Source organism: Podarcis gaigeae (genome assembly GCF_964106915.1).
Source record: "Podarcis gaigeae genome assembly, chromosome: 3".
NCBI lineage: Eukaryota > Metazoa > Chordata > Lepidosauria > Squamata > Lacertidae > Podarcis > Podarcis gaigeae.
The window spans coordinates 119,335,331-119,360,326 of record NC_139680.1 but is presented as its reverse complement, the minus strand read 5'-3'; the positions used below and the strand labels follow the sequence as shown (position 1 = coordinate 119,360,326).

The following is a 24,996-nucleotide window of genomic DNA, read 5'->3' as shown; positions in this document are numbered from 1 at the left end:
AAGTTGTTTAAATGGATATTCTAAAATTTAAACAAAATTTAATAAAAATTATACAAAAAGAGAGAGAACATATATAGAGAAAAGCCCCGTTCCCCCCCCCCACTAGAAGCGGTCATGCAATGAAGCTGAATGTTGGAAGATTTAGGGCAGATAAAAGAAAGCACTGTTTCATACTTCTTCTGTCATGGATGCCTTAGCTGAGATTCCTGCAATGCCAGGAGTTGAACCTAGATGAACCCCTGGGTGTTGGGATGCGTCCGGGGAGATGGGGGCAGTTGTCAGGCCCCCAGCTGGCTCCAGCCCTCTGCGCGGCAGCCAAGCGAACTCTGGTTCTTGGAACAGCATCAAAAACAGCGACTCAAGCCTCTGAGACCTTTAGAGACTGAGCACGCAAGCCAGCAGAGATAAGAACTCTTTGCAACAGAAGGGCAGACAGAGGCATATGTAAGCGTATTTACAAGCATTTTATTCAGCATCAGGACAAAGGAAGAACATGTCTGCTTCCCTTCGTGTCCAAGCAAACAGCAGAAGCAAAAGCTATATACAACGAAGGTCCCAGCAGGCTGTGCTGGAAGTAAACAGACATGTGACACACAACAACTCCACGTGCCTGTTCTAAAGGTGGAACGGAAAAATATCCTAACACAGGGTCCCTTCCAGCTCTACAACTCTATGATTCTATGCAGCAAATACCGTATTTTTTGCTCTATAAGACTCACTTTTTCCCTCCTAAAAAGTAAGGGGAAATGTGTGTGCGTCTTATGGAGTGAATGCAGGCTGCGCAGCTATCCCAGAAGCCAGAACAGCAAGAGGGATCGCTGCTTTCACTGTGCAGCAATCCCTCTTGCTGTTCTGGCTTCTGAGATTCAGAATATTTTTTTCCTTGTTTTCTTCCTCCAAAAACTAGGTGCGTCTTGTGCTCTGGTGCGTCTTATAGAGTGAAAAATACGGTAGTTAAACTGTGGAACTCCCTGCCACAGGAGGCAGTGATGGCCACCAACTTGGATGGCTTTGAAAGAGGATCAGAGACATTCATGGAGGAGGAGAGGGTTGTCAAAGGCTAGTCGCCATGACTGCTATGTTCTACCTCCACAGTTAGAGGCAGCAATGCCAGTTGCTGGAAACCACAATGGCAGAAAGGGGGGGGGTCTTGTGCTTGAACCCTGCTTGCTGGGGCATCAGGTTGGCCGCCATGAGAGCAGGATGCCGGACTAGATGGGCCATTTTCCTGTGCTCCAGCAGGGCTGTTCTTCTGCTGGCAGATCTGTGTGCCCTTTGGTGCTGTCAACCCTTATTTAAGGAGTCGAGGTTGCAATTCTGCATTTGCTGCAAACCAGCCTTCTTTAAAACATTTTCCTCCATCAGCTACATCCCCCCTGTGGCGGATAAACTGTGTTGTATCTGTAATAAGCTTTGACCATAGAGTGGTGCCCCGCAAGACGAACGCCTCGCAAGACTGAAAACCCGCTAGACGAAAGGGTTTTCCGTTTTGGAGGTGCTTCGCAAAACGAATTTCCTATGGGCTTGCTTCGCAAGACGAAAATGTCTTGCGAGTTCCTGCGCGGTTTTTTTCCTTTCCCCCCCTTTTTCCCAAGCCGCTAAGCCGCTTAACAGCTGATCCGCTAAGCCGCTTAACAGCTGATCCGCTAAGCCGCTTAACAGCGGATCCGCTAAGACGCTTAGCAGCTGATCCGCTAAGCCGCTTATCAGCTGGTCCGCTAAGCCGCTTAACAGCTGATCCGCTAAGCCGCTTAACAGCTGATCCGCTAAACCCGCTAAGCCGCTAATAGCACTAATCCACTAAGCCACTAATGGGCTTGCTTCGCAAGACGAAAAAACCGCAAGATGAAGAGACCCGCGGAAAGGATTCTTTTCGTCTTGCGAGGCACCACTGTAGATGCCAAATGTTTCTGGTACAGTCATAGCACAGGTTAAATGTGCTTCAGGTTGAGCGTGTTCAGGTTACGCTCCACGGCGACCCGGAAGTAACGGAACGCGTTACTTCCAGGGTTTGCCGCTCGCGCATGGACAGTGCTCAAAATGACGTCATGCGCAGAAGCAGCGAATTACCGCATGCGCAGATGCAGGTTGCGTTCACATCAGGATGTGAACAGGGCTCTGAAACGGATCCCGTTCGCATCCAGAGGTACCACTGTACATTCTTTTACTTGAGGGGTGGGCAACCTCAGGACCATGAGCCAAATGTTCCCTTCCAGGGCTCTCCAGGCCACAGCTCCTCTCCAGCCCTGCTTTGCATGGTACCTTAAACATTTATGCCTGCCTGGGAAGTGTGTCCTTGGACTTCGATAATGCTGGTGCCTTATGGCTTTGGGAAGCCCACCAGAATCCTTTCTTTTACTTCTCTGTCGATTGCCTGCATGACAAAAGGGAGTTCAGCTATTCTGTCAGCCGTCCCTCCTTTGTCCAATTCAGTCATTAACCAGCTAACCTTAAGAGCGGCTTTCTGTATTCATTGCTCTGGCAGCTCCTTTCAGCGCCGGGAAGATCTTTTCGATTTCTTTATCTTCACAAGAACACCCTGAGATGTAGACAAAGCTGCCAAAGGTAGAGGAGGGGGCCGGTTCAGCAGAGGCATGCGTCACCGTAAATACACTACATTCAGCCTAAGTCGCCTGACAAATGCTTACACGGCAATACATTTGTTAGCCTCTATGGGTTCTAGTGTTCCAGCCCCGGGCAGTGGCATCACCACAGAGTCCCACTGCCCTGGCTTGGCCAGCCATGCTACATATTGAGTAGGTAAAGGGTAAAGGGACCCCTGACTGTTAGGTCCAGTCGTGTCCGACTCTGGGGCTGCGGCGCTCATCTCGCTTTACTGACCGAGGGAGCCGGCATACAGCTTCCAGGTCATGTGGCCAGCATGACTAAGCCGCTTCTGGCGAACCAGAGCAGCGCATGGAAACGCCGTTTACCTTCCCGCCAGAGTGGTACCTATTTATCTACTTGCACTTTGACGTGCTTTCGAACTGCTAGGTTGGCAGGAGCAGGGACCGAGCAACAGGAGCTCATCCCGTCATGGGGATTCGAACCGCCGACCCTCTGATCAGCAAGTCCTAGGCTCTGTGGTTTAACCCACAGCGCCACCCGTGTTCCTACATATCAAGTGCTGGTACTCAACTGCGTGAAGTAATGTAGGACATTGTTCTTCAACCTTAGCTCCCCAGATGTTGTTGGGACTACAACTCCCATCATCCTGTCCCATTGGCTAATCTAGCTGTGGACGATGGGAGTTGTATTCCACATTGTCTGGAGGACAGCAGGTGAAGGAAGGCTATTCCTCAACTTGGAGTCCCCAGATGTTGTTGGACTATAACTCTCATCATCCTGTCTCATTGGTTGTGGGCGATGGGGTTGTAGTCCGACACACCACCTGGGAACCCAAAGTTGAAGAACACAGCTTTAGGGTGTCAGGATACCACTCCCTTGAAGAACCTTTGGAAACTTTGCTAGTAACGTGTTCACTTTGAGAGCTGTTCAGTGGCCACGTTTTGACTCACGTTTGTTAACAGTCACTGGCTGAGCAGTGAGAGTGATGCTTCAAACTCCTTGGGCTGCATTCAGCCAACCCACTGCGCTAGCAAAAGTCACCACAAAGATTCCCACGAGTGCAACAGGAATTCCTCTCCTCCCTCTGCCCACACTATCCCCAAATCTGCTCTGGGGGAAACCCAAAACCATGGTCTTTCGGGTCATAATACAGCATAGTACACCATACTGACTCTCCAATTTCCTGTCTGGAGTCAAAGGGATAGAGTGGGATACCAGTACAAACGTGCCCCTCAAAAACAGATCTGGTTGGTAGTCAAAGTCTAGGAAAGCATTGAGTTATGCAACAGCTTATTTGGGGTGGGGGCAGCCCAGCAGTAATATCCACCAGTGCAGTCCTGCTAAGTTAATTTCTTCCAGCTGTAACCTGCTGCATAGCGTTATTCCGACAAACCAGTTACTGCAATGCAGTGTTTCAGCGGCGAGTAGATGGATGCCTGAAAGTGGTATTATGATTAATGCATGAATAATAATATATATATATAAAACATTTTGTGTCGTTTTGGAGCCCTTAATTGTGTTCTTCCTCCTAAAGTACCTCTCCTACAACTTCAAAGTAATATGATTAGACTCGAATCCAATAACATTACCCTTTGCCTCCAGCCGCCTAGTTGGGGGGTGTGCCACGCACGGTGTATTAGTCATCGGTTGAAGGTTAGCGCTCAATCATTCATTCGCTGAAAACAGAAAGACATCGGGAACCTGCTTCTGTCTTGCAAGGCTGGATCTTGGCTGAAGCTGAAAGCCTGTGTTTTGGATCTCATGGAGGAGAGAGAGTAGGCAGGGGGTGGCAGTGGCCGTGGAAAAGAGAGAGAGGATGGGATGGGGCTCTCTGGAGTGTTGAATAGAATCATAGTTGGAAGTGACCCCCCAAAGATCATCTAGTCCAACCCCCTGCAGTGCAGAAATCACAACTAAAGTTGCCCTGACAGGTGGCCATCCTACCTCTCCAAGCATCCATGTCAGGGGTCCCTTTAGCTTTAAGATGATTTTGGGATCTGCAGAGTTGGGTGGGTAGCAAAAGAGGAAGACTGCTTATTCTGTAAGGTAAAGGGACCCCTGACCATTAGGTCCAGTCGTGGCCGACTCTGGGGTTGCGGCGCTCATCTCGCTTTATTGGCCGAGGGAGCCGGCGTACAGCTTCCAGGTCCTGTGGCCAGCAGGACTAAGCTGCTTCTGGCGAACCAGAGCAGTGCACGGAAATGCCGTTTACCTTCCCGCCGGAGCGGTACCTATTTATCTACTTGCACTTTGTCATGAGAGCCAGTGTGGTGTAGTGGTTAAGAGCGGTAGTCTCCTAATCTGGGGAACCGGGTTCGTGTCTCCGCTCCTCCACATGCAGCTGCTGGGTGACCTTGGGCCAGTCACACTTCTTGGAAGTCTCTCAGCCCCACTCACCTCACAGAGTGTTTGTTGTGGGGGAGGAAGGGAAAGGAGAATGTTAGCCGCTTTGAGACTCCTTAAAGGGAGTGAAAGGCGGGATATCAAATCCAAACTCTTCTTCTTCTTCTTTCAAACTGCTAGGTTGGCAGGAGCAGGGACTGGGCAACGGGAGCTCACCCCGTCACAGGGATTCGAACCGCCAACCCTTCTGCTCGGCAAGTCCTAGGCTCTGTGGTTTAACCCACAGCACCACCCGCTTATTCTGTACCCAGGGGCTACTAGGATGCTAGTTATGTATTGTTATCTTTCAAACATAGAAAACTGTGCATTTAGAAAATACATTCCAGCAGGATCTTAGCATTTGCTTCTAGTAGATCCCAGCAGCGGATTCCTTTCTAGGCGGCCAAACAGCACACGATCTTCTGCAGTGGGGTTTCATGGGGATTTGTAGCACTTGGAGCTTTCTATTCAAATGAAGATTCCCCTGGCAGCATTGGAGCAGGGTTAGGGGTGCAAGCAAGGAAGGCCCCTCCCCTATGGATCTCATGCATGTGACTCCACTTTTCCTCCTACACAGCTGGAGGCAGACTTCGAAACTTATAGAAGGCAATATAAAAACCAATTAAAAGCGTAAGAGTACAATATGAACTCACTCGGCTGAAATAGCAAAATAACGAGTCTGATAAGAGCAGGCCTGTTCCCCCAAAGCCAGTGCAAAATGATGGGCTTTGTGCCTCCCCCTTAAAAAGAGATGTCTGTAGAGCACCTCTGTTACTGATTGTTCTCATGGAGGTAATCCTGGCAAGTTTATGAGGAATATCGGTGTTCCCTGGGTTGCAGTTTTAAAAATGATTTACAGTGAGCTAACCAATACATGGGTCAGATTCCCAAAATTGTCGCGAAGTGGTTGCATGTTCTTAATAGTTCAGTTTGCACATATAATGACAAACCATCCTGGTATGTTCCAGCCTTTGGGGAGACAATTTCCAGCAGCCCTGGCCGGTAAGGCTGTGTGATGCTGATGGGAGTTGTAGTCCAAAACAGCTGGACGGCACCCGGTGGGGGTTGTTATTACCCGCCCTTCACCCTAAAGTCCCTGGGTAGGTTACAATGATTCAAAACACAGCATTAAAACAGTTTAAAACAACTATGTGGTTGCGGGACCGCCTCTCCTGGTATGCCCCGCGGAGTACCTTAAGGTCCATAAATAGCAACACTCTAGCGGCCCCGGGCCCTAAGGAAGTCAGATTAGCCTCAACCAGAGCCAGGGCCTTTTCAACACTGGCCCCAGCCTGGTGGAACGCTCTGTCTCATGAGACCAGGGCCCTGCAAGACAGAGCTGTTCCGCCTGGCCTTTGGTTTGGACTCATTCTGACCCTTATGTTTCCCTCCCTTTATGTGATCTATGAGCTACTTTTTAAAATGAGGCTGCATTTTAAATAGCATTTGAACCTGTATTTTAAATTGGGTTTTTTGTCCCGTCCCCCCATTATGTTTTTACTGTAATTTTTACTGGTGTTAGCCGCCCTGAGCCTGGCTCTGGCTGGGGAGAGCGGGGTATAAATACAAATTATTATTATTATTATTATTATTTACAGGTAGGTAGCTGTGTTGGTCTTCCATAGTCGAAACGAAATAAAGAAATTCCTTCCAGTAGCACCTTAGTGACCAACCAAGTTTGTTATTGGTATGAGTTTTCGTGTGCATGCACAGTTCTTGCTGCTTGTTGTTGCATTAGCAGTACCAAAGTGGAGGTCCTGGGCTGCCCCCTCTCGGCCTCTCTGATGTGTTCCAAAGGAAAGCAGAGCAAGACATTTGACACCAGTTTGGCTGCAGGAGTTGCTGGAAGGAGGCATCCAAGCGCCTGGATTTGTGTTGGGTTCACTCCTGAGCCTTTCCTTCCCCTAAAGATATCCCGCAAGGCAGCAGAGGTTTAGGAAAGAGTTTTCCTTCTCCCAGATGGGCTGCCTTCCCAGGTTGATGAGACCCATTGGCCTCTTCACTTCCAGGCACAAAAACAGGGTTGCTTCTAACATTATCAGGGGGGAAAGCAACGCTGTCCAGGGTTGTCAAGACTGCAGAGAGAATAATTGGGTGCACTCTTCCCACCTTGGGTCAAATCTACGCTTCCAGGTGCCATAAGAAAGCTGCAGAGATAGCGCAGGATAGTGCGCACCCCAGAAATGATCTCTTTCAGCTTCTGCCTTCTGGAAGAAGGTCCAGGGTTATAAAGACTAGGACTAGCCCCCTGAGAAACAGTTTCTATCCAAATGCGATTTTGGTTTCAAACGCAGTGTAAGGAGTCTCTATGGGAGTATATTGTATTTAAAAATGGGGTATCAGCGTTTTTAGGGGCTACCCAGGCTGGGATAGTTGGGATAGCAGGCTTGTTGGTTTGTGAATGTTTGATGTAGATTTTTAAATATCGTTGTTCTGTATGGGACAATGACAATAAGGATTATCGTATCTCATCGTATACATGTCAGGTGATAAAGGCCAGGGTAAAGAGCTGTGTCTTCAGCATTTACCGAAAGCTGTAGAGTGATGGTGTCGGGTACAGTGAGGGGGGAAAGTATTTGATCCCCTGCTAAATTTGCCCGTTTGCCCTCTGACGAAGAAATGACCAGTCCATACTTTTAATGGTAGGTTTATTGTAGCTGTGAGAGACAGAATAACAGGAAACCCCCCCCCCCCAGAAACCCAGAAGACAGAGAATGCCCATTCCTGGCCATCGGCACCCTGAACTTCTGAGCACAGCGGAACTGCCAAGAGAGCCCCTTCTGCTGAGCTTAACACCCAAGAGGATCTCTAGGTTGGTGAAGGCTGCACTGAACCATGTGGGACTTCCCCTCCCCTCTTCCACAAAATCTGTTCTTTCCCCAACCCTCTGGAGCAGATAATACAATAATAATAATAATAATTTATTATTTATACCCCACCCATCTAGCTGAGTTTCCCCAGCTACTCTGGGCGGCTCCCAATCAAGTGTTAAAAACAATACAGCATTAAATATTAAAAACTTCCCTAAACAGAGCTGCCTTCAGGTGTCTTTTAAAGATAAGATAGCTGCTTATTTTCTTCACATCTGAAGGGAGGGCGTTCCACAGGGCGGGCGCCACCACCGAGAAGGCCCTCTGCTTGGTTCCCTGTAACCTCACTTCTTGCAATTTGGGAACCACCAGAAGGTCCTCAGAGCTGGACCTCAGTGTCCGGGCTGAATGAATGGAGGTGGAGATGCTCCTTCAGGTATACAGGACTGTGGCCATTTAGGGTATGAAAGGTCAGCCCCAACACTTTGAATTGTGCTCAGAAACATACTGGGAGCCAATGCAGATCTCTCAGGAGCGGTGTTATGTGGTCCCAGCAGCCACTCCCAGTCACCAGTCTAGCTGCCGTTTTCTGGATTAATTGCAGTTTCTTGGTCACCTTCAAAGTTAGCCCCACGTAGAGAGCATGGCAGTAGTCCAAGCGAGAGATAACTAGAGCATGCACCACTCTGGTGAGACAGTCTGCAGGCAGGGAGGGTCTCATCCTGCATTCCAGGTGGAGCTGGTAGACATCTGCCCTGGACACAGAATTGACCTGCGCCTCCATGGACAGCTGTGAGTCCAAAATGGCTCCCAGGCTGCGCACCTGGTCCTTCAGGCGCACAGTTACCCCATTCAGGACCAGGGAGTCCTCCACACCTGCCTGCCTTCTGTCACCCAAAAACAGTACTTCTGTCTTGTCAGGATTCAACCTCAATCTTTTAACCACCAACCATCCTCCAACTGCCTCCAGGCACTCACACATATTGTGGGATGTGGGGGCAAATATTGGCATGGAGAGGATGGTGGAAGTCCTTGCACTAACTAACAGTCAGTATCTTGGTTTGTACATCCAAAATGAAAAAATAGACCTGCGGAGTACGTTTAATTCTTCTGCGGAACAGGACGTACGAAGCATCCTCGGCAAACGTAGGGGCATCTTTTTCAAAAAGAAAAATGCCCAAGAAGATACCCTCCCTCTCCACACCCTTTCCATGAGATCGAATTTCAAAACGTTCTCCGAAGCCACAGCCATCTGCTGGTGAGATCGGCTGCCAGCCTGTCCATCAGCGAAAGCTGTCTGCTTACAGGGCGCCAAGATGATGGGGGATTTATATTGTAATCAGGCGGTTCTGAATGCAGATCTGTTACAATTGTCGTAAACACAATTTGCCAACCATATGCTGCGAACCCAACTGTTACAACGAGCGTCGGCCTTGCCAGTTGTGACACGTCTCCTGTTTGGGGCCTCTTTGTTTTTTGGACCGTAATATTAACCGCCTTGGCTTAAAGTAGCAGAGACCTCACTTATATATCTCTCTTCTGCATCCCTTCCCAACCCCTGTCTCTAATCCACAGATACTCTGAGCGAAGCCTTACAAAGTGCATTGGCATAACTATAGAAACCCGGCCGGATTACTGCCTGAAACGGCACTTGAGCGATATGTTGTCCTACGGCTGCACAAGGCTGGAGATTGGCGTGCAGAGTGTCTATGAGGATGTGGCCAGAGATACCAACAGGTAAGGAGAGGGGGCTTTCAAAGGAGACATCCTTGCTCCTTCTCACTGAACTTGAGATCGGGTAGCAGGGTCTACCAGAAGCTTTTTAATACTCACATCGGTGTGATACCCAGGCAGAACACAGTTCAAAGGCACAGCAGATGCTACACATGGCTGCACCAGTGATCCCACAAAAAATCATAGAGTAGGAAGGGGTCCCAAGGGTCATCCAGCCCAACCCCATCAATGCAGGAATCACAGCTAAAGAATCCCTGACAGATGGCCATCCAACCTCTGCTTGGAATCTTCCAATGAAGGAGAGTCCACAGCTGTTACCCTCAGAAAGTCCTATTAGGAAAAAAAAATTCATTTTTCTTTTTCATTCATACATCTCAAATTCTTAACATTTACTATATATTCCTCCCTCCCCTCCAGGGCTTCCCCCAACTTCCGCTTCTGGTTTGTCTCTCTTTTCATCCACTTTGCTATCTCCTAACAGAAAAAGTTGTTAATAGCATAACACCAAGCCTAAAAAGATAAAAATAAAAGTGAATACACCATCCTATTTCACTATTTTCTAAACATTTTCTAATACTAGTAATGTGAATGTTTATTTAAATCCTGCCATCAAGTCTATTGACTTTCTTTGTTTCTGCAAATATAATATACCGTATTTTTCGCTCTATAACACGCACCTGACCATAACACGCACATTGTTTTTAGAGGAGGAAAACAAGGGAAAAAACATTCTGAATGAAACAGTGGATGTATCATTTTTGGGCTTCATGCTGTGGCCACAGACATGTGATCTGATGGTGAATTTGGGGTGACCCAATGCCAAAATCCTGAGAATTCCTGTGGATCCATGCTTTGTAACCACGTTTTTGCACAATTGCAGCCCCAGGCAACAGTGGGTGCGTGATTTTTTTGGTGCAGGCTGTAGCCATGGACATGCTATGTGATCTGATGGTGAATTTGGGGTGACCCAATGCAAGGATCCTGAGAATCCATGTGGATCCATGCTTTGTAACCACATTTTTGCACCATTGCAGCCCCAGGCAACAGTGGGTGCGTGATTTTTTTGGTGCAGGCTGTAGCCATGGACATGCTATGTGATCTGATGGTGAATTTGGGGTGACCCAATGCAAAGATCCTGAGAATCCCTGTGGATCCATGCTTTGTAACCACGTTTTTGCACCATTGCAGCCCCAGGCAACAGTGGGTGCGTGGTTTTGGGGGGGCAGGCTGTAGCCATGGACATGCTATGTGATCTGATGGTGAATTTGGGGTGACCCAATGCAAGGATCCTGAGAATCCATGTGGATCCATGCTTTTTAACCACATTTTTGCACCATTGCAGCCCCAGGCAACAGTGGGTGCGTGATTTTTTTGGTGCAGGCTGTAGCCATGGACATGCTATGTGATCTGATGGTGAATTTGGGGTGACCCAATGCAAGGATCCTGAGAATCCATGTGGATCCATGCTTTTTAACCACATTTTTGCACCATTGCAGCCCCAGGCAACAGTGGGTGCGTGATTTTTTTGGTGCAGGCTGTAGCCATGGACATGCTATGTGATCTGATGGTGAATTTGGGGTGACCCAATGCAAAGATCCTGAGGATCTATGTGGATCTATGCTTTGTAACCACATTTTAAGTGGGGAGCGAAGGAAAAACAAAGAAGGGACATTAGAGGGGTGTGCAGAGAAGCAGCTGGCTAAGAATGCAGGAGAGGGATTTAACGGGTTGGAGAAAAGAAAGGCAAAAGTTTTCCCCCACCCAAGCCAGCCAGCCATCTCTCTCTCTCTCTCTCTCTCTCTCTCTCTCTCTCTCTCCCCCTCCCCTCCCTCCCTCCCTCCCTCCCTCCCCCCCCTCTCTCTCCCTCCCTCCCCCCCTCTCTCTCCCTCCCCCCTCTCTCTCTCCCTCCCCCTCCCCCCTCTCTCTCTCCCTTCCCCCCTCTCTCTCCCTCTCCCCCAGCAGCAACGGAGCTTGCCTGGAGGGGAGGGGCTTTCCCTGCTCTTTGTTCCGTTTCAGCAAACACAGCAACGAAACAAGGAGGGTGGGCAGTAAGACCCTGAGGCAGAATGCAGGAAAGCAGCCGCTTCCTCTTTTCAGTTTTCCCTTCTCCGTGAAGCGCTGCGATTTGATTTTTGCCTGGCGATTTGATTTTTGCCTGATTTTTCGGCTCCAGGGACCACACATTCGCTCTACAACACGCACAGACATTTCCCCTTCCTTTTTAGGAGAAAAAATCTGCGTGTTATAGAGGGAAAAATACGGTAAATGGTTCCCATTCTTTTTCAAACTCAGTATTGTCTTTTTCTCTTAGTCTTTCTGTCGTTTTTGCCAGTTCTGCATAGTTCATCAACTTCTCTTGCCATTGTTCCTTAGTTGGTATTTCTCCAGTCTTCCAATTTTGTGCAGTCAACATTATTGCTGCTGTTGTGGCATACATAAATAATGTCCTCATTTCTTTTGGTATGTCTTGGCCTAAAATACCTAGCAAAAAGGCTTCTGCGTTTTTTTACAAAAGTTATTTTCAACATTTTCTTCAATTCATTGTATATCATTTCCCAGTAGGCTTTTACCTTTTTACAATCCCACCACGTATGATAAAACGTACCTTCTGTTTCACATCTCCAACACTCTTTCTTTTCGTTTTTATACATTTTTGCAAATTTAACCGGTGATAGGTACCATCTATAGAAAGTTCTTTTTAAAGTTTAGTCAGAATCTCCTTTCTTGTAACTTGAAGCCATTGCTTCAGGTCCTACCCTTTGGAACAGCAGGATACAAGCTTCCATGTGACAGCCTTCCAGATATCTCTCTAACCTGAAAAACCCAAATATTGCAACCTTTCCTCATAACAGGAGCTGGTCCAGCCACATGGTGATTTTGGCTGCCCTTTTCTGAAGCTTTTTTCCACCACAGAGCCCCAAAGAGTAAAGGAAATAAGGATTATAAAACGTACGCAGGAAGGCGTTAGTCATAATAACACTGAATTAATTAACGATAAGGTAGCTTGATTTTTTTTGCTGCACATTGACCAAATTCCTGGGCTAAAACTCTCCACGGAATAGCAATGGACAAGATTAGTTCTGCAACACCACGGAGGGTGGAATTGGCATTTGTCCGTCTCGTCCTTTGTATTCCGGGAAGATGCAGTTCAGAAAAACGGAAGCGGATTTGTTCACCTTCTCAGAGTCCAAGAAAGAGATAAAGTGTGTTTGATGAAGTGGAAACCTTCCCTCCTCTTGGATAATAGCCTGTTGATGGGGAAAGAAAGGATTCCTTGCTAGAAAAGCTGATTGAGTGGGCCAAAGGGAGCATTGAACAAGGAGCTCACCCCTAGTGACGGAACTGGCCCACATTGTGTGCCACAAGCTATGAGGCAGGGGTGGAGAACCTCAGCCCCAGCAATCAGATGCGACCCTCCAGGCATCTCTTTCCGACCCCAGGCTGCCCCCTGCCCCCCGTCCCTGCTCAGGCGCTTTTGCCAGGACATGACATGCGGGATGTGTAAAGATGCACATAGGTAAATTCTGGAACTCGGTCCCAAAGGTGGCACTGGTGGGCACCAACATAGAGGATTGGGCAAATTCTTGGAGGATGAAAGGTTTGTCTATGCCATGAGTAGGTAAACTAAGGCCCGTCCGGGGGCTGGATCCGGCCAGTCGCCTTCTAAATCCGGCCCATGGATGGTCCAGGAACCAGCGTGTTTTTACATGAGTAGAATGTGTGCTTTTATTTAAAATGCACCTCTGGGTTATTTGTGGGGCATAGGAATTCATTCTTCTTTTTTCCCAAAATATAGTCCGGCCCCCCACAAGGTCTGAGGGACAGTGGATCGGCCCCCTGCTGAAAAAGTTTGCTGACCCCTGGTCTATGACCATGAGTCTACTGCAGCTTCCAGCAACTGGTGTTCTGGATTATTGCGGCTTCCAATTGTGTAGGCAGATCACAGCCATTATGGTTTCAGGGAACTCAGTAGAGTTAAATTCTGTCAATGGAGCAGTATTACAGTGAGGAGGACAAAGGCATTCATTCCCACCAGCGGGGAATGGAACAATCCTCATCACCCACACGTGTCCATCCGGGGGGGAGGCGGGTATGAAAGGCCTTCACACAGTGACTGACACACCATCTCTCAGTTGTGCTGTTAGTCCCCTAACTCTCCCCTCAAGCTTACCCCCCTGCCGCTGGTTCCCTCAACCAGTGGGCATAGCTGTCAACTTTTTCCTTTTTTTAAGGGAAATTCCCTTATTCCGAATAGGATTCCTCGCAAGCAAAGGAAAAAGTTGACAGCTATGCCAGTGGGATGTTTAGCCTCACACTCTTCTTGCCCTGATGGGACAACCCCCTTCAAAAGGAGAATAATTTTTCTTTATGTAAATTTAAGCGAGTTTATGGGTTTCATTTTGTTTATTTATTGCATTTATATGCCCCCTTTTCCTCCAAAGAGCTCAACATGGTTCCCTTCCTCCCCATTTTACTCCCACAACATCCTGTGAGGTAGGTTGGCCTAAGGGACAGCAACTTTAATCCTAGGTTGCTTTGTGGGGATTCGAACCCTGGTCTCTCTCCTGGGTCCTAGCCTAACACTCCCAACTGTTAAATCACACAGGATTTAGTTTGGATATTTCCACTGAAAAGCGTATTTTTATTTATGAAGCTGCCGTGCCTTTTCTGCCTACGCAAGATTGCCGAATAACAACTTTGTCATAATTCAGGCATATAAAATGCAGCACCTTTGAAAAACCAGTTAAGCGTGGAAATATTGAGAAATGGCAAGGCATAAAATGGAAACAGGAAGAATATACAGAGCTGAAGAGAACGTCTTAAGGGAGAACTTGGGGGAGGTGGGCCGGGACAGCTTTGATAAGCCCCCCAAGTTGTTGACAGCAGGTGGAAGTCTCTCCTGAACCATGTTGTTGTTGTTTAGTCGTGTCCAACTCTTCGTGACCCCCTGGACCAGAGCATGCCAGGCACTCCTATCTTCCACTGTCTCCCCCATTTGGTCAAACTCATGCTGGTAGCTTCAAGAGCACTGTCCCACCATCTCATCCTCTGCCGTCCCCTTCTCCTTGTGCCCTCCATCTTTCCCAACATCAGGGTCTTTTCCAGGGAGTCTTCTCTTCTCATGAGGTGGCCAAAGTCTTGGAGCCTCAGCTTCACGATCTGTCCTTCCAGTGAGCACTCAGGGCTGATTTCCTTCAGAATGGAGAGATTTGATCTTCTTGCAGTCCATGGGGCTCTCAAGAGTCTCCTCCAGCACCAGAATTCAAAAGTATCAATTCTTCGGCGATCAGCCTTCTTTATGGTCCAGCTCTAGCTCTCTCCAATAATAAAAACCTCAAGGTTAGATTACTCCTTCACATTATACGTGGGGCTGCCTCTGAAGACAGCTAGGAAACTTCAGCTGGTACAGAATTCAGCGACCAGGTTGCTCACAGGACAAGACAGTTCAAGCATACGACACAATGATGCCACAACTGAAATGCACCAGCTGCCAGTTAATTTCCAGGCCCAATTCAAAGTGCTTTTTTTTAACCTATAAAGCCTTAAACGGTACCGCAATACCCCAAAGACTGCTTCTCCCCATATGAACTGACCTGGATCCTGTGATCATTATTCTTTGTGACTGCCTCTGCAAGACGTCTGGAGGGCGGCAACATGAGGTCCAAGCCCGAGGGCCTTCTGGCAGTTCCCTCATTGCGAGAAGCAAAGCTACAGGGAACCAGGCAGAGGGCTTTCTCGGTGGTGGCACCCGCCCTGTGGAGCACCCACCCACCAGATGTCAAAGAGATAAACAACTACCTGACATTTAGAAGACATCTGAAGGCAGCCCTGTTCAGGGAAGTTTTTAGTGTGTGACAGTTTAATGTATTTTTAATCTTTATTGGAAGCCGCCCAGAGTGGCTGGGGAAACCCAGCCAGATGGGCAGGGTATAAATTTATTATTATTATTATTATTATTATTATTATTATTATTATTATTATCATCATCGTCATCTCCACTTCCCCATCTCGTACCCGGGCCTTTATCTATCTGCCTCTTTCATATGACTGCAGTCGCTGACCCCCACCCCTTGTGGTTCGCCCCACTGACCATCACTGGGCAGCCCCATGCCTGCAGCATGCCTGGCTTCTCTCTCCCCATCCCCAAACACAACCCTCAGGATGGGTAGAATCTTCTTGGCCTGCCTCCTTGGGCTAATTCGCACATGTCACCTACACCAAATCACCATCAAATGAGTGTTAATAATTAGTCTTAGAGAGAAGAAGCCTCAGCTCAGAAGGGTAAAGAGCAAACCAGCTCACATCCTTTTTCTTTCCCTGTTATTCTGGCAGCCGTCATTGCTGCTAAGATTTTTCTTCATTGCTGCCCACACCGTATCCAGCTTTGTCTCCCACCACCACCACAGAAACTCGCTCTCAGGACAGGTGGGGTCAGTGGCAGCCAATTCACACTGTCCCGCCTGCGCCAAATTGCTGCTAAGTCTGTCCAAAGAAACAGAAGCCCTGTACAGGATCCGCAGCTGCGAAGGGCAAGGGAGCAAGATGTTTGCGTCTCACTTCTGTGCCTTTGATGGCCAGGCTTCTGGCACCTCTGCTGCTGCGAAAAAGGCGTTTCTTCTTACCGGTATGAAAAGCCTCCGTTCCTGCCTTTGTTTACTTAACAAGCTGTGCACTTACCCATTTTGTGAGTGCTTCCATTTGAACACCTTCCCCTTTCCTTTTTTAAACGCCCCTGAGGCTGCAGGCGCCAACGAGTGAGCAGAGAACTTTGCTCAGGAAGGCACAGTCATTTCCAAGCGCTGCATTGTCCCGTGAATTGCTTGTGTATTGTAACAATACAGTAGGGAAGGGTAATAGCTCAGTGGTGGAGCATCTAGCGTAAGGCAGTTTCCTATTTTTATTTTTAAAAACCCTCTTGCATCACAATCATTGCCCTCTGGAAGGTTCAGAATATGGGGAGCAAACAACTCCAGGTGGAAAGATGTTGTTGATGGTCTCCATCTGGCTCAAGAGACAATGAAGAGTGCCTCTGCTGTAGCTGCAGAGACCTGTATCTCATGACTGCTGCCTCCCACATTGTTTTTGCTGCATTAGCAACACTGAAGTGACCTCCCCAGGGTGCAAGCCGGGCAGTGTGGATGGCTCCCCGGACGGCAAGCCATTCCCCCCCCCCCCCCACTTGGCCTCACTGATAGGGTCTAAAGGAATCATTTTTATTTATGTTTATCTAAAAATAATTCTGAACCTCTTTGTGTACAGAACCTCTCTTAAGTGGTGTACTGAAATATAGGATTTAGACCTTTAAAATACCTCCTTTAAAGTGAGTTCCAAAAGTGTCCCCTAGCACAGAAAAAGAACACACATTTGGTAAGTTAAAAATGGTTTACAGTGGTACCTCAGGTTACATACGTTTCAGGTTACAGACTCCGCTAACACAGAAATAGTACCTCAGGTTAAGAACTTCAAGTTAAGAACTTTGCTTCAGGATGAGAACAGAAATTGTGCTCCGGCGGCGCAGCAGCAGCAGGAGGCCCCATTAGCTAAAGTGGTGCTTCAGGTGAAGAACAGTTTCAGGTTAAGAATGGACCTCTGGAACGAATTAAGTTCTTAACCTGAGGTGCCACTGTACTTACAAACTCTCCAAATGTCAGATTCACATGCTTTTCCATGCAGCATTCAAAAAAATTGCACAGGAAGTAAAACCTAGTTCCAAAGTGGTGAAAGTTTCTAAATTATTTGTATGGGAACTCAAGAGTGGCTTGTGAGAGTCATACGGTCTAAACTGGAGCAGCCACCTCAGGCCTCCTCACATGGTGAGCTCCTCACATGGTGAGAGAGAACAGTCCCTGCAAGGTGAGGGGAAGTGGACATAGCTAAGTCTAGCAGAGCAACTTAGTAAAAGGTAAAGGGACCCATGACCATTAGGTCTAGTCGTGGCCGACTCTGGGGTTGCGACGCTCATCTCGCTTTATTGGCCGAGGGAGCCGGCGTACAGCTTCCGGGCCATGTAGCCAGCATGACTAAGCCGCTTCTGACGAACCAGAGCAGTGCATGGAAATGCTGTTTACCTTCCCGCCAGAGTGGTACCTATTTATCTACTTGCACTTTGTTTGATGTGCTTTCGAAATGCTAGGTTGGCAGGAGCAGGGACAGAGCAACGGGAGCTCACCCCATCTATGGTAATTCAATCCTTCATGCGTTAATTAGGCTTAAGCACATTGGTTCTATGAGGCTGGCTATCCCACAGAATTTGGGGTAGGTGGGAATTGTAACAATGCGAATGGGAGACAGCCTTTCTATTCATTCTGCAAAGCCTGCCAAGGCATTTTATCCGAGGGGTCATAGAAGAATCATAGAATCATAGAGTGTGGCAGAGACCACAAGGGCCATCGAGTCCAACCCCCTGCCAAGCAGGAAGCATCATCAGAGCACTCCTGACATATGGTTGTCAAGCCTCTGCTTAAAGACCTCCAAAGAAGGAGACTCCACCACACTCCTTGGCAGCAAATTCCACTGTCGACCAGCTCTTACTGTCAGGATGTTCTTCCTAATGTTTAGGTGGAATCTTCTTTCTTGTAGTTTGGATCCATTGCTCCATGTCCGCTTCTCTGGAGCAGCAGAAAACAACCTTTCTCCCTCCTCTATGTGACATCCTTTTATATATTTGAACATGGCTATCATATCACCCCTTAACCTCCTCTTCTCCAGGCTAAACATGTCCAGCTCCCTTAGCCGTTCCTCATAAGGCATCGTTTCCAGGCCTTTGACCATTTTGGTTGCCCTCCTCTGGACACGTTCCAGTTTGTCAGTGTCCTTCTTGAACTGTGGTGCCCAGAACTGGACATAGTGAGGTCTGACCAGAGCAGAATACAGTGGCACTATTACTTCCCTTGATCTAGATGCTATACTCCTATTGATGCAGCCCAGAATTGCATTGGCTTCTTTAGCTGCCGCGTAATGATGATGCTTCAATCGTTCAAGGAAATGAAAGCCTTTAGGGTATGAGGTTTGGTACCTGCTTTCAAATGGTGCAAAATACAAGTCCCAGCTGTTCAGTTTTGGTTAGAGTGTTCTGCTTCTGTTCGTGGCTTTATATAGATATGAATTGGGGGGGAGGGATGAGAAGCGAGGTCCCTGCTGCCAAGATGCCAACAAATCTTTAAAAATACGCAGAGGAGAAAACTGTTGGAGGCAGGAGCGGAACCTGTGGCTTCATTTATGTGGTGCCTCGGGCTTAAGACTTGCTTATAGTACATAAGAACATTAAGAGGAGTCTTTGCTGGATCAGCCCCAAAAAGAAAAGTGAAGCTTCTGTATCCCACTTGTTGGAAACCACAGGAGGGAAGAGTTGCTCTAGTGCTCAAATCCTGCTTACTGGTTTCCCATAGGCATCTGAATGGCCACTGTGTGGCTTTTTCTTTTTAGAGCTTTGGTGGGCACACCAGTGCTGCCCGCTAGTATTTTTTTTTGTTGCCACAGCCGCCCTTAGGTTGGTTTGGTTGCTGTGAGTCTGCCTCTCAGTCCAAAGCAGGCTGACTGGGAAGCTAGCGATGGTGAAGCTGAAGTGGGGGATGGAATACAAAGGCTACCTAGTCTCCATCGATGGCTACACGAATCTGTAGCTTGCAAATGCAGAATAATATATTGACGTTGCATTATCTGGAAGTTCTGATAAGGTGCAATGTTGTTGTTGTTTAGTCATTTAGTCGTGTCCAACTCTTCATGACCCCCTGGACCAGAACACGCCAGGCACTCCTGTCTCCCACTGCCTCCCACAGATTGGTCAAACTCATGTCCAAAGCTTCGAGAACACTGTCCAACCATCTCGTCCTCTGTTGTCCCCTTCTCCTTGTGCCCTCCATCTTTCCCAACATCAGGGTCTTTTCTAGGGAGTCTTCTCTTCTCATGAGGTGGCCAAAGTACTGGAGCCCCAGCTTCAGGATCTGTCCTTCCAGTGAGCACTCAGGGCTGGTTTCCTTCAGAATGGAGAGGTTTGATCTTCTTGCAGTCCATGGGACTCTCAAGAGTCTCCTCCAGGACCATAATTCAAAAGCAACCATTCTTCAGCGATCAGCCTTCTTTATGGTCCAGCTCTCACTTCCATACATCACTACTGGGAAAACCATAGCTTTAACTATACGGACCTTTGTTGGCAAGGTGATGTCTCTGCTTTTTAAGATGCTGTCCTGGTTTGTCATTGCTTTACTCCCAAGAAGCAGGCGTCTTTTAATTTCGTGACTGCTGTCACCATCTGCAGTGATCATGGAACCCAAGAAAGTAAAATCTCTCACTGCCTCCCTTCTGTTTCCCAGGAGGTGATGGGACCAGTGGCCATGATCTTCGTTTGTTAGATGTTGAGCTTCAGACCATATTTTGCGCTCTCCTCTTTCTGAATTTCTGAATTCCAGCTTGGGATTCATCCAGCCCAGCCTTTCGCATGATGAATTCTGCAAATAAGTTAAATAAGCAATAATGTCCTTTATATTAGGGGTGTGGAAGAAGATGGAGAAATGAGAGAATAACTATTTTGGGGGAAAAGTTGTTGTTAACTGTGCTAAGAAATTTAGTTGTCCGGTTTTGCTTTTTAAAGGTTTTGTCAAGTGACATTTTTTAATGGCCAAAAAAATAAACATTGTCTTTGAAGCAAAATTATGGAAGAAAAAAATGAAAAAGAAATGGATGGCTGGACTAGATGGGCCATTGGCCTGATCCAGCGGGCTCTTTTTATGTTCTTATGAGATGCTTGCTTCTGTGTGTGCACCCACGTTTCTAACCCCTATTTCCTCCCCTCTCCCCCCCCCCAGGGGCCATACGGTGAAGGCTGTGTGCGAATCTTTCCACCTAGCCAAAGACGCCGGGTTCAAAGTGGTGGCGCACATGATGCCAGACCTGCCCAACATGGGACTCGAGAGAGACATCGACCAGTTTGTGGTAAGAGCGGCTCAAGGCATGGGTTGCTTCTGTTTGAACTCGTTTTGGCTGCTGTTCCGTTGGCCTCTTATTGTGGTCCTTTCTATTGTGGATTTAGGGAAGACACAGTTCAGAGTCAAGGTTAAAGGGCTGAAAGGGTAACCAAGGTCCCTTCCCCATGAACCCCCAGATTCCCCTTTCTATTTATATCCCACCCTCCCCGGTCAGAGCCGGGCTCAGGGCAGCTAACACCAGTAAAATCACAGTAAAAACATAATGGGGGGGGGGATTTAATTTAAAATGTGGGTTAAAATGCAATTTAAAATGCAGTCTCATTTTAAAAGTAGCCCATAAATCAAAACCGTAAGGGGAGGGAAACAGAAGGGTCAGACTGAGTCCATACCAAAGGCAGGCGGAACAGCTCTGTCTTGCAGGCCCTGCGGAAAGATGTCAAGTCCCTCAGAGCCTTAGTCTCTTGTGACAGAGCATTCCACCAAGTCGGGGCCAGTACTGAAAAGGCCCTGGCCCTAGCTGAGACCAATCTAACCACCTTGCGACCTGGGACCTCCAAAGTGTTGTCATTTGTGGACCTTGAGGTCCTCCGCGGGGCATACCAGGAGAGGCGGTCCCGTAGGTACGAGGGTCCTAGGCCGCATCGGGCTTTAAAGGTCAAAACCAGCACCTTAAACCTGACCCTGTACTCTACCGGGAGCCAGTGCAACTGGAAAAGCTACAGTGTGGACACTGATCCCAGTTCAGGCAAAAAGTTCATGTTCAAGGAGGTACCATGAACATTTGAAGAGCCTGGCTGCTGGATCAAGCCGAAGGGCTTCTCCAAAGGGAAACCCACAAGCAGGGCACCCTCTTCACTTGTGATTTCCATCAACTGATACCCAGAATCATTGCTACATTTGTCCATGCAGGCAGGGCACAGCCTTGATGGGCAGCAACCAATGCTGTTCCGCCATGGAGGGAAGCTGAACGTTAGCTGAAGCAGGCTCAGGTTCAGAGACAAGAGTGGTGGAGTAGTATTGGGGCCTACACAAATGCAATATAACAACCGCCTGTTGTTGTCCTCCATCTGTCTCGAGAGACAATGGAGTGTGCCCCTGGGGGTGAAGCCAAACTGCTGTGCCAGCAGAACCTCTCCGGGGCGCAAGCCTAGGCAGTGTGTCTGGAGGTCCTGGGCTGGCCAGACGACAAGACCCCCCTCTCAGCCTCGCTGATGTGGTCCAAAGGAAAGCAGAACAGGACATTTGGCACCAGTTTGGCTGCAGGGGTTGCCGGAAGGAGGCGTACAAGGTGCCATCCAACCGCCTTAGGGACTCCACTCTGGATTTGAGTAGAGTTTCCTGCTGAGCCTTTTCTTCTCCCAAAGATGCCAAATAAGGCAGCAGAATTTTAGGGTCAGAGTTTCCCATCTAGTCGATGGGTTACCTTCCCAGGTTGACGAGCCCCATCTGCCCCTAATATTAAAACAATAAAACAGTATCATAAGAACATACTGGAGAGTATTATACAAAAAGAGAGAGATAAGAGCAGGGATTAAGTAAAAACAAGATCCAAACTTTATGAGTCAGGGAAACCATGGGCAAAAAAGGTTGGTTGTTGCATTTACAGTGGTGCCTCGCAAGACGAAATTAATTCGTTCCGCAAGTTTTTTCTTCTTGCGAGTTTTTCGTCTTGCGAAGCACGGTTTCCCATAGGAATGCATTGAAAATCAATCAATGCGTTCCTATGGAAACCGCCTTCAGACCAGGTCCGGGGACAGTCTGTCCCCCAACCTCTTCTGAAGGCTGGGGGGGGGGACAAGGGCTTTTCTTCCCACCGCCAGCCTTCAGAAGGCTGTTCTGAAGGCTGGCGGTGGGAAGAAAAGCCCTTCTCCCCACCTCCCGCAGGCTCCGGGGACAGGAGGGCTTTGCTGCCGACCGCCAGCATTTTAAAAGCCCCCGGGACAGCGGAGACTTCTCCACTGTCCCGGGGCGGTTTTAAAATGCTGGCGGGCGGCAGCGAAGCCTCCGCTGTCCTGGGGCGATTTTAAAAGGCTGGCGGGCGGCAGCGAAGCCTCCGCTGTCCCGGGGCGATTTTAAAATGCTGGGGGGCGGCAGCGAACGGTTCGCTGCCGCCCGCCAGCATTTTAAGATCGCCCCGGGACAGCGGAGAAGTCTCCGCTGTCCCGGGAAGGCAGGCAGGGGGGAGCAAAGACTTTCGCCCCCCGCCAGCCTTCAGAAGTCCAGGACCTCTTCTGAAGGCCGGCGGTGGGCGAAAGTCTTTGCTCCCCCCCCGCCTGCCTTCAAAAGCCGTCGGGATAGCGGAGAAACGCGCTGCGCTTCTCCGCTATCCCGGGAAGGCAGGCGGGGGGAGCAATGACTTTTGCCCCCCGCGGGCCTTCAGAAGAGGTCCAGGACCTCTTCTGAAGGCCGGCGGTGGGCGAAAGTCTTTGCTCCCGACGGCCAGCATTTTAAAAGCGGTCCGGGATAGCGGGAAAGCGCAGCGCAATTCTCTGCTATCCCGGACCGCTTTTAAAATGCTGGCGGTGGGGAGCAAAGTCTTTCGGCCCCCCGCCGGCCTTCCTGGACCTCTTCTGAAGGCCGGAGGGGGGCGAAAGGCTTTGCTCCCCACCGCCAGCATTTAAAAGAGGTCCCCGGAGATTTCCCTATGGGCTTTCTTCTTGCGAAGCAAACCCATAGGGAAATTCGTCTTGCGGAACGACTCAAAAACGGAAAACTCTTTCGTCTTGCGAGTTTTTCGTTTTGCGAGGCGTTCGTCTTGCGGGGCACCACTGTATATCCCGCCTTCTTCTCCAGTGAGCTCAAGGTGGTTCTCCTCCTCCTTATTTAATCCTCACAACAACCCTGTGAGGAAGTGAGGCTGTGAGGTTGCAACTGGCCCAAGGTTACCCAGGCAGCTTTGTGGCCAAGTGGGGGTTTGAACCTTGGTCTCCCAGGTCCTAGTCCGTTACTCTAACCTCTACACCACAGAGGTTGTATCATTAGAAGTCCTTTGAAACCACCAATGGGTGCTGCATAGATATTTTTTATCTATGTCATTTTAAATTTTTAATGTTATTAATGTTGTATTTTTAGTTTCAGGTTTTATGATTTATGTGGAAATTGTTTTCCATTTGGTTTTGCATCTTTTATGACTTTCGTTCTTTTGGTAATTATGTAAATCTTGTCATGTTGTAAGCCGCCTTGAGCATAGTTTCAACTATGGAAAGGCGACATACAAATAAAATGACAAGATTCTCCTGGTACGTCCCACGGAGGACCTTACGGTCTTCAAACAAGAACATCCTGAAGGTCCTGGGCCACAGGGAGGTTAGGCTTGCCTCAACCAGAGCCAGGGCTTTTTCGGCTGTGGCCCCGATCAGGTGGAACGCTCTGTGCCAAGAGACTAGGGCCCTGTGGGACTTGACATCTTTCCGCAGGGCCTGCAAGACGGAGCTGTTCCACCAGGCCTTTGGCCAAGGCGCAGCCTGACCCCCTCCTTTGGCAATCATCACAGAACTCTAGCCCAATGGTTGTCATTAATTTGATTTGAACTGATTTAATAATAATAATAATAATAATAATAATAATAATAATAATAATAATAATAATAATTTATTATTTATACCCCGCCCATCTGGCTGGGCCTCCCCAGCCACTCTGGGCGGCTTCCATAGAAACCAAAAATGATTTTAGAATGTTGTGTTATTTTACTGTTGTTAGCTGCTCTGAGCCCGGCTTCGGCTGGGGAGGGGGGGATATAAATAAAATTATTATCATTATTATTATTATGCTTCCCATATGGCAGAGGGAAGGGCATTCCAGAATGCCAGGGGCGATGCTCCGTAGGGTGCACAACTGCAAGTAATATTTCCCCAGGTAATCTAAGCCAGAAAGGTGGCGCTGTGGGTTAAACCACAGAGCCTAGGACTTGCCAATCAGAAGGTCGGTGGTTCGAATCCCCACGATGGGGTGAGCTCCCGTTGCTCAGTCCCTGCTCCTGCCAACCTAACAATTCGAAAGCATGTCAAAGTGCATGTAGATAAATAGGTACCACTCCGGCGGGAAGGTAGATGGCATTTCCGTGCGCTGCTCTGGTTCGCCAGAAGCGGCTTAGTCATGCTGGCCACATGACCCGGAAGCTGTACGCCGGCTCCCTCGGCCAATAAAGCGAGATGAGCGCTGGAACCCTAGAGTCGGTCACAACTGGACCTAATGGTCAGGGGTCCCTTTAATCTAAGCCAGGGAGGGGGAACATCTGTGGCTGCCCAGCTGCTGTTGAACTCCCAGCTCCTGTCATCCACAGCCTTCATGGGCAATGCCCAGGGATGATAGGAGTTACAGACTTACATCAACTGTTGCATCTCTGGTTCTTCATCCCTGATCTGAGTGATGCTATATATGCTATGACAAGGACTGGTGGTCTTTCAGTTAACGGTCCCTGCTGAGAATCGGCAGAGAGGTCCCATTGCTTCCAAGATCTTCATTGTTAAATAGATTAGACGGATTATAAATCTTCCAATAATAGCACCGGCTGCCTGAATGCTTCCTGTCTTGTGTGAGGCTTCATTTAGTTCATCATCTATCTCTGCGATAATGAG

The 24,996-nt window shown here is 48.4% G+C and overlaps 2 protein-coding genes across 3 annotated transcripts in view; one reads left to right on the top strand and one right to left on the bottom strand.

Annotated features, from left to right (window-relative positions):
* Positions 1–24,996, bottom strand: part of ZNF395 (zinc finger protein 395) — a 446,083-nt gene that overhangs the window by 172,050 nt on the left and 249,037 nt on the right. The window lies entirely within an intron of this gene.
* ELP3 (elongator acetyltransferase complex subunit 3) overlaps positions 1–24,996 on the top strand; it is a 120,161-nt gene that overhangs the window by 31,128 nt on the left and 64,037 nt on the right. Inside the window, exons 8-9 of the mRNA XM_083733477.1 lie at positions 9,336–9,497; positions 20,300–20,426. Coding sequence (XP_083589603.1) covers positions 9,336–9,497; positions 20,300–20,426 — 289 coding nt within the window. The remainder of the gene's footprint in view (positions 1–9,335; positions 9,498–20,299; positions 20,427–24,996) is intronic.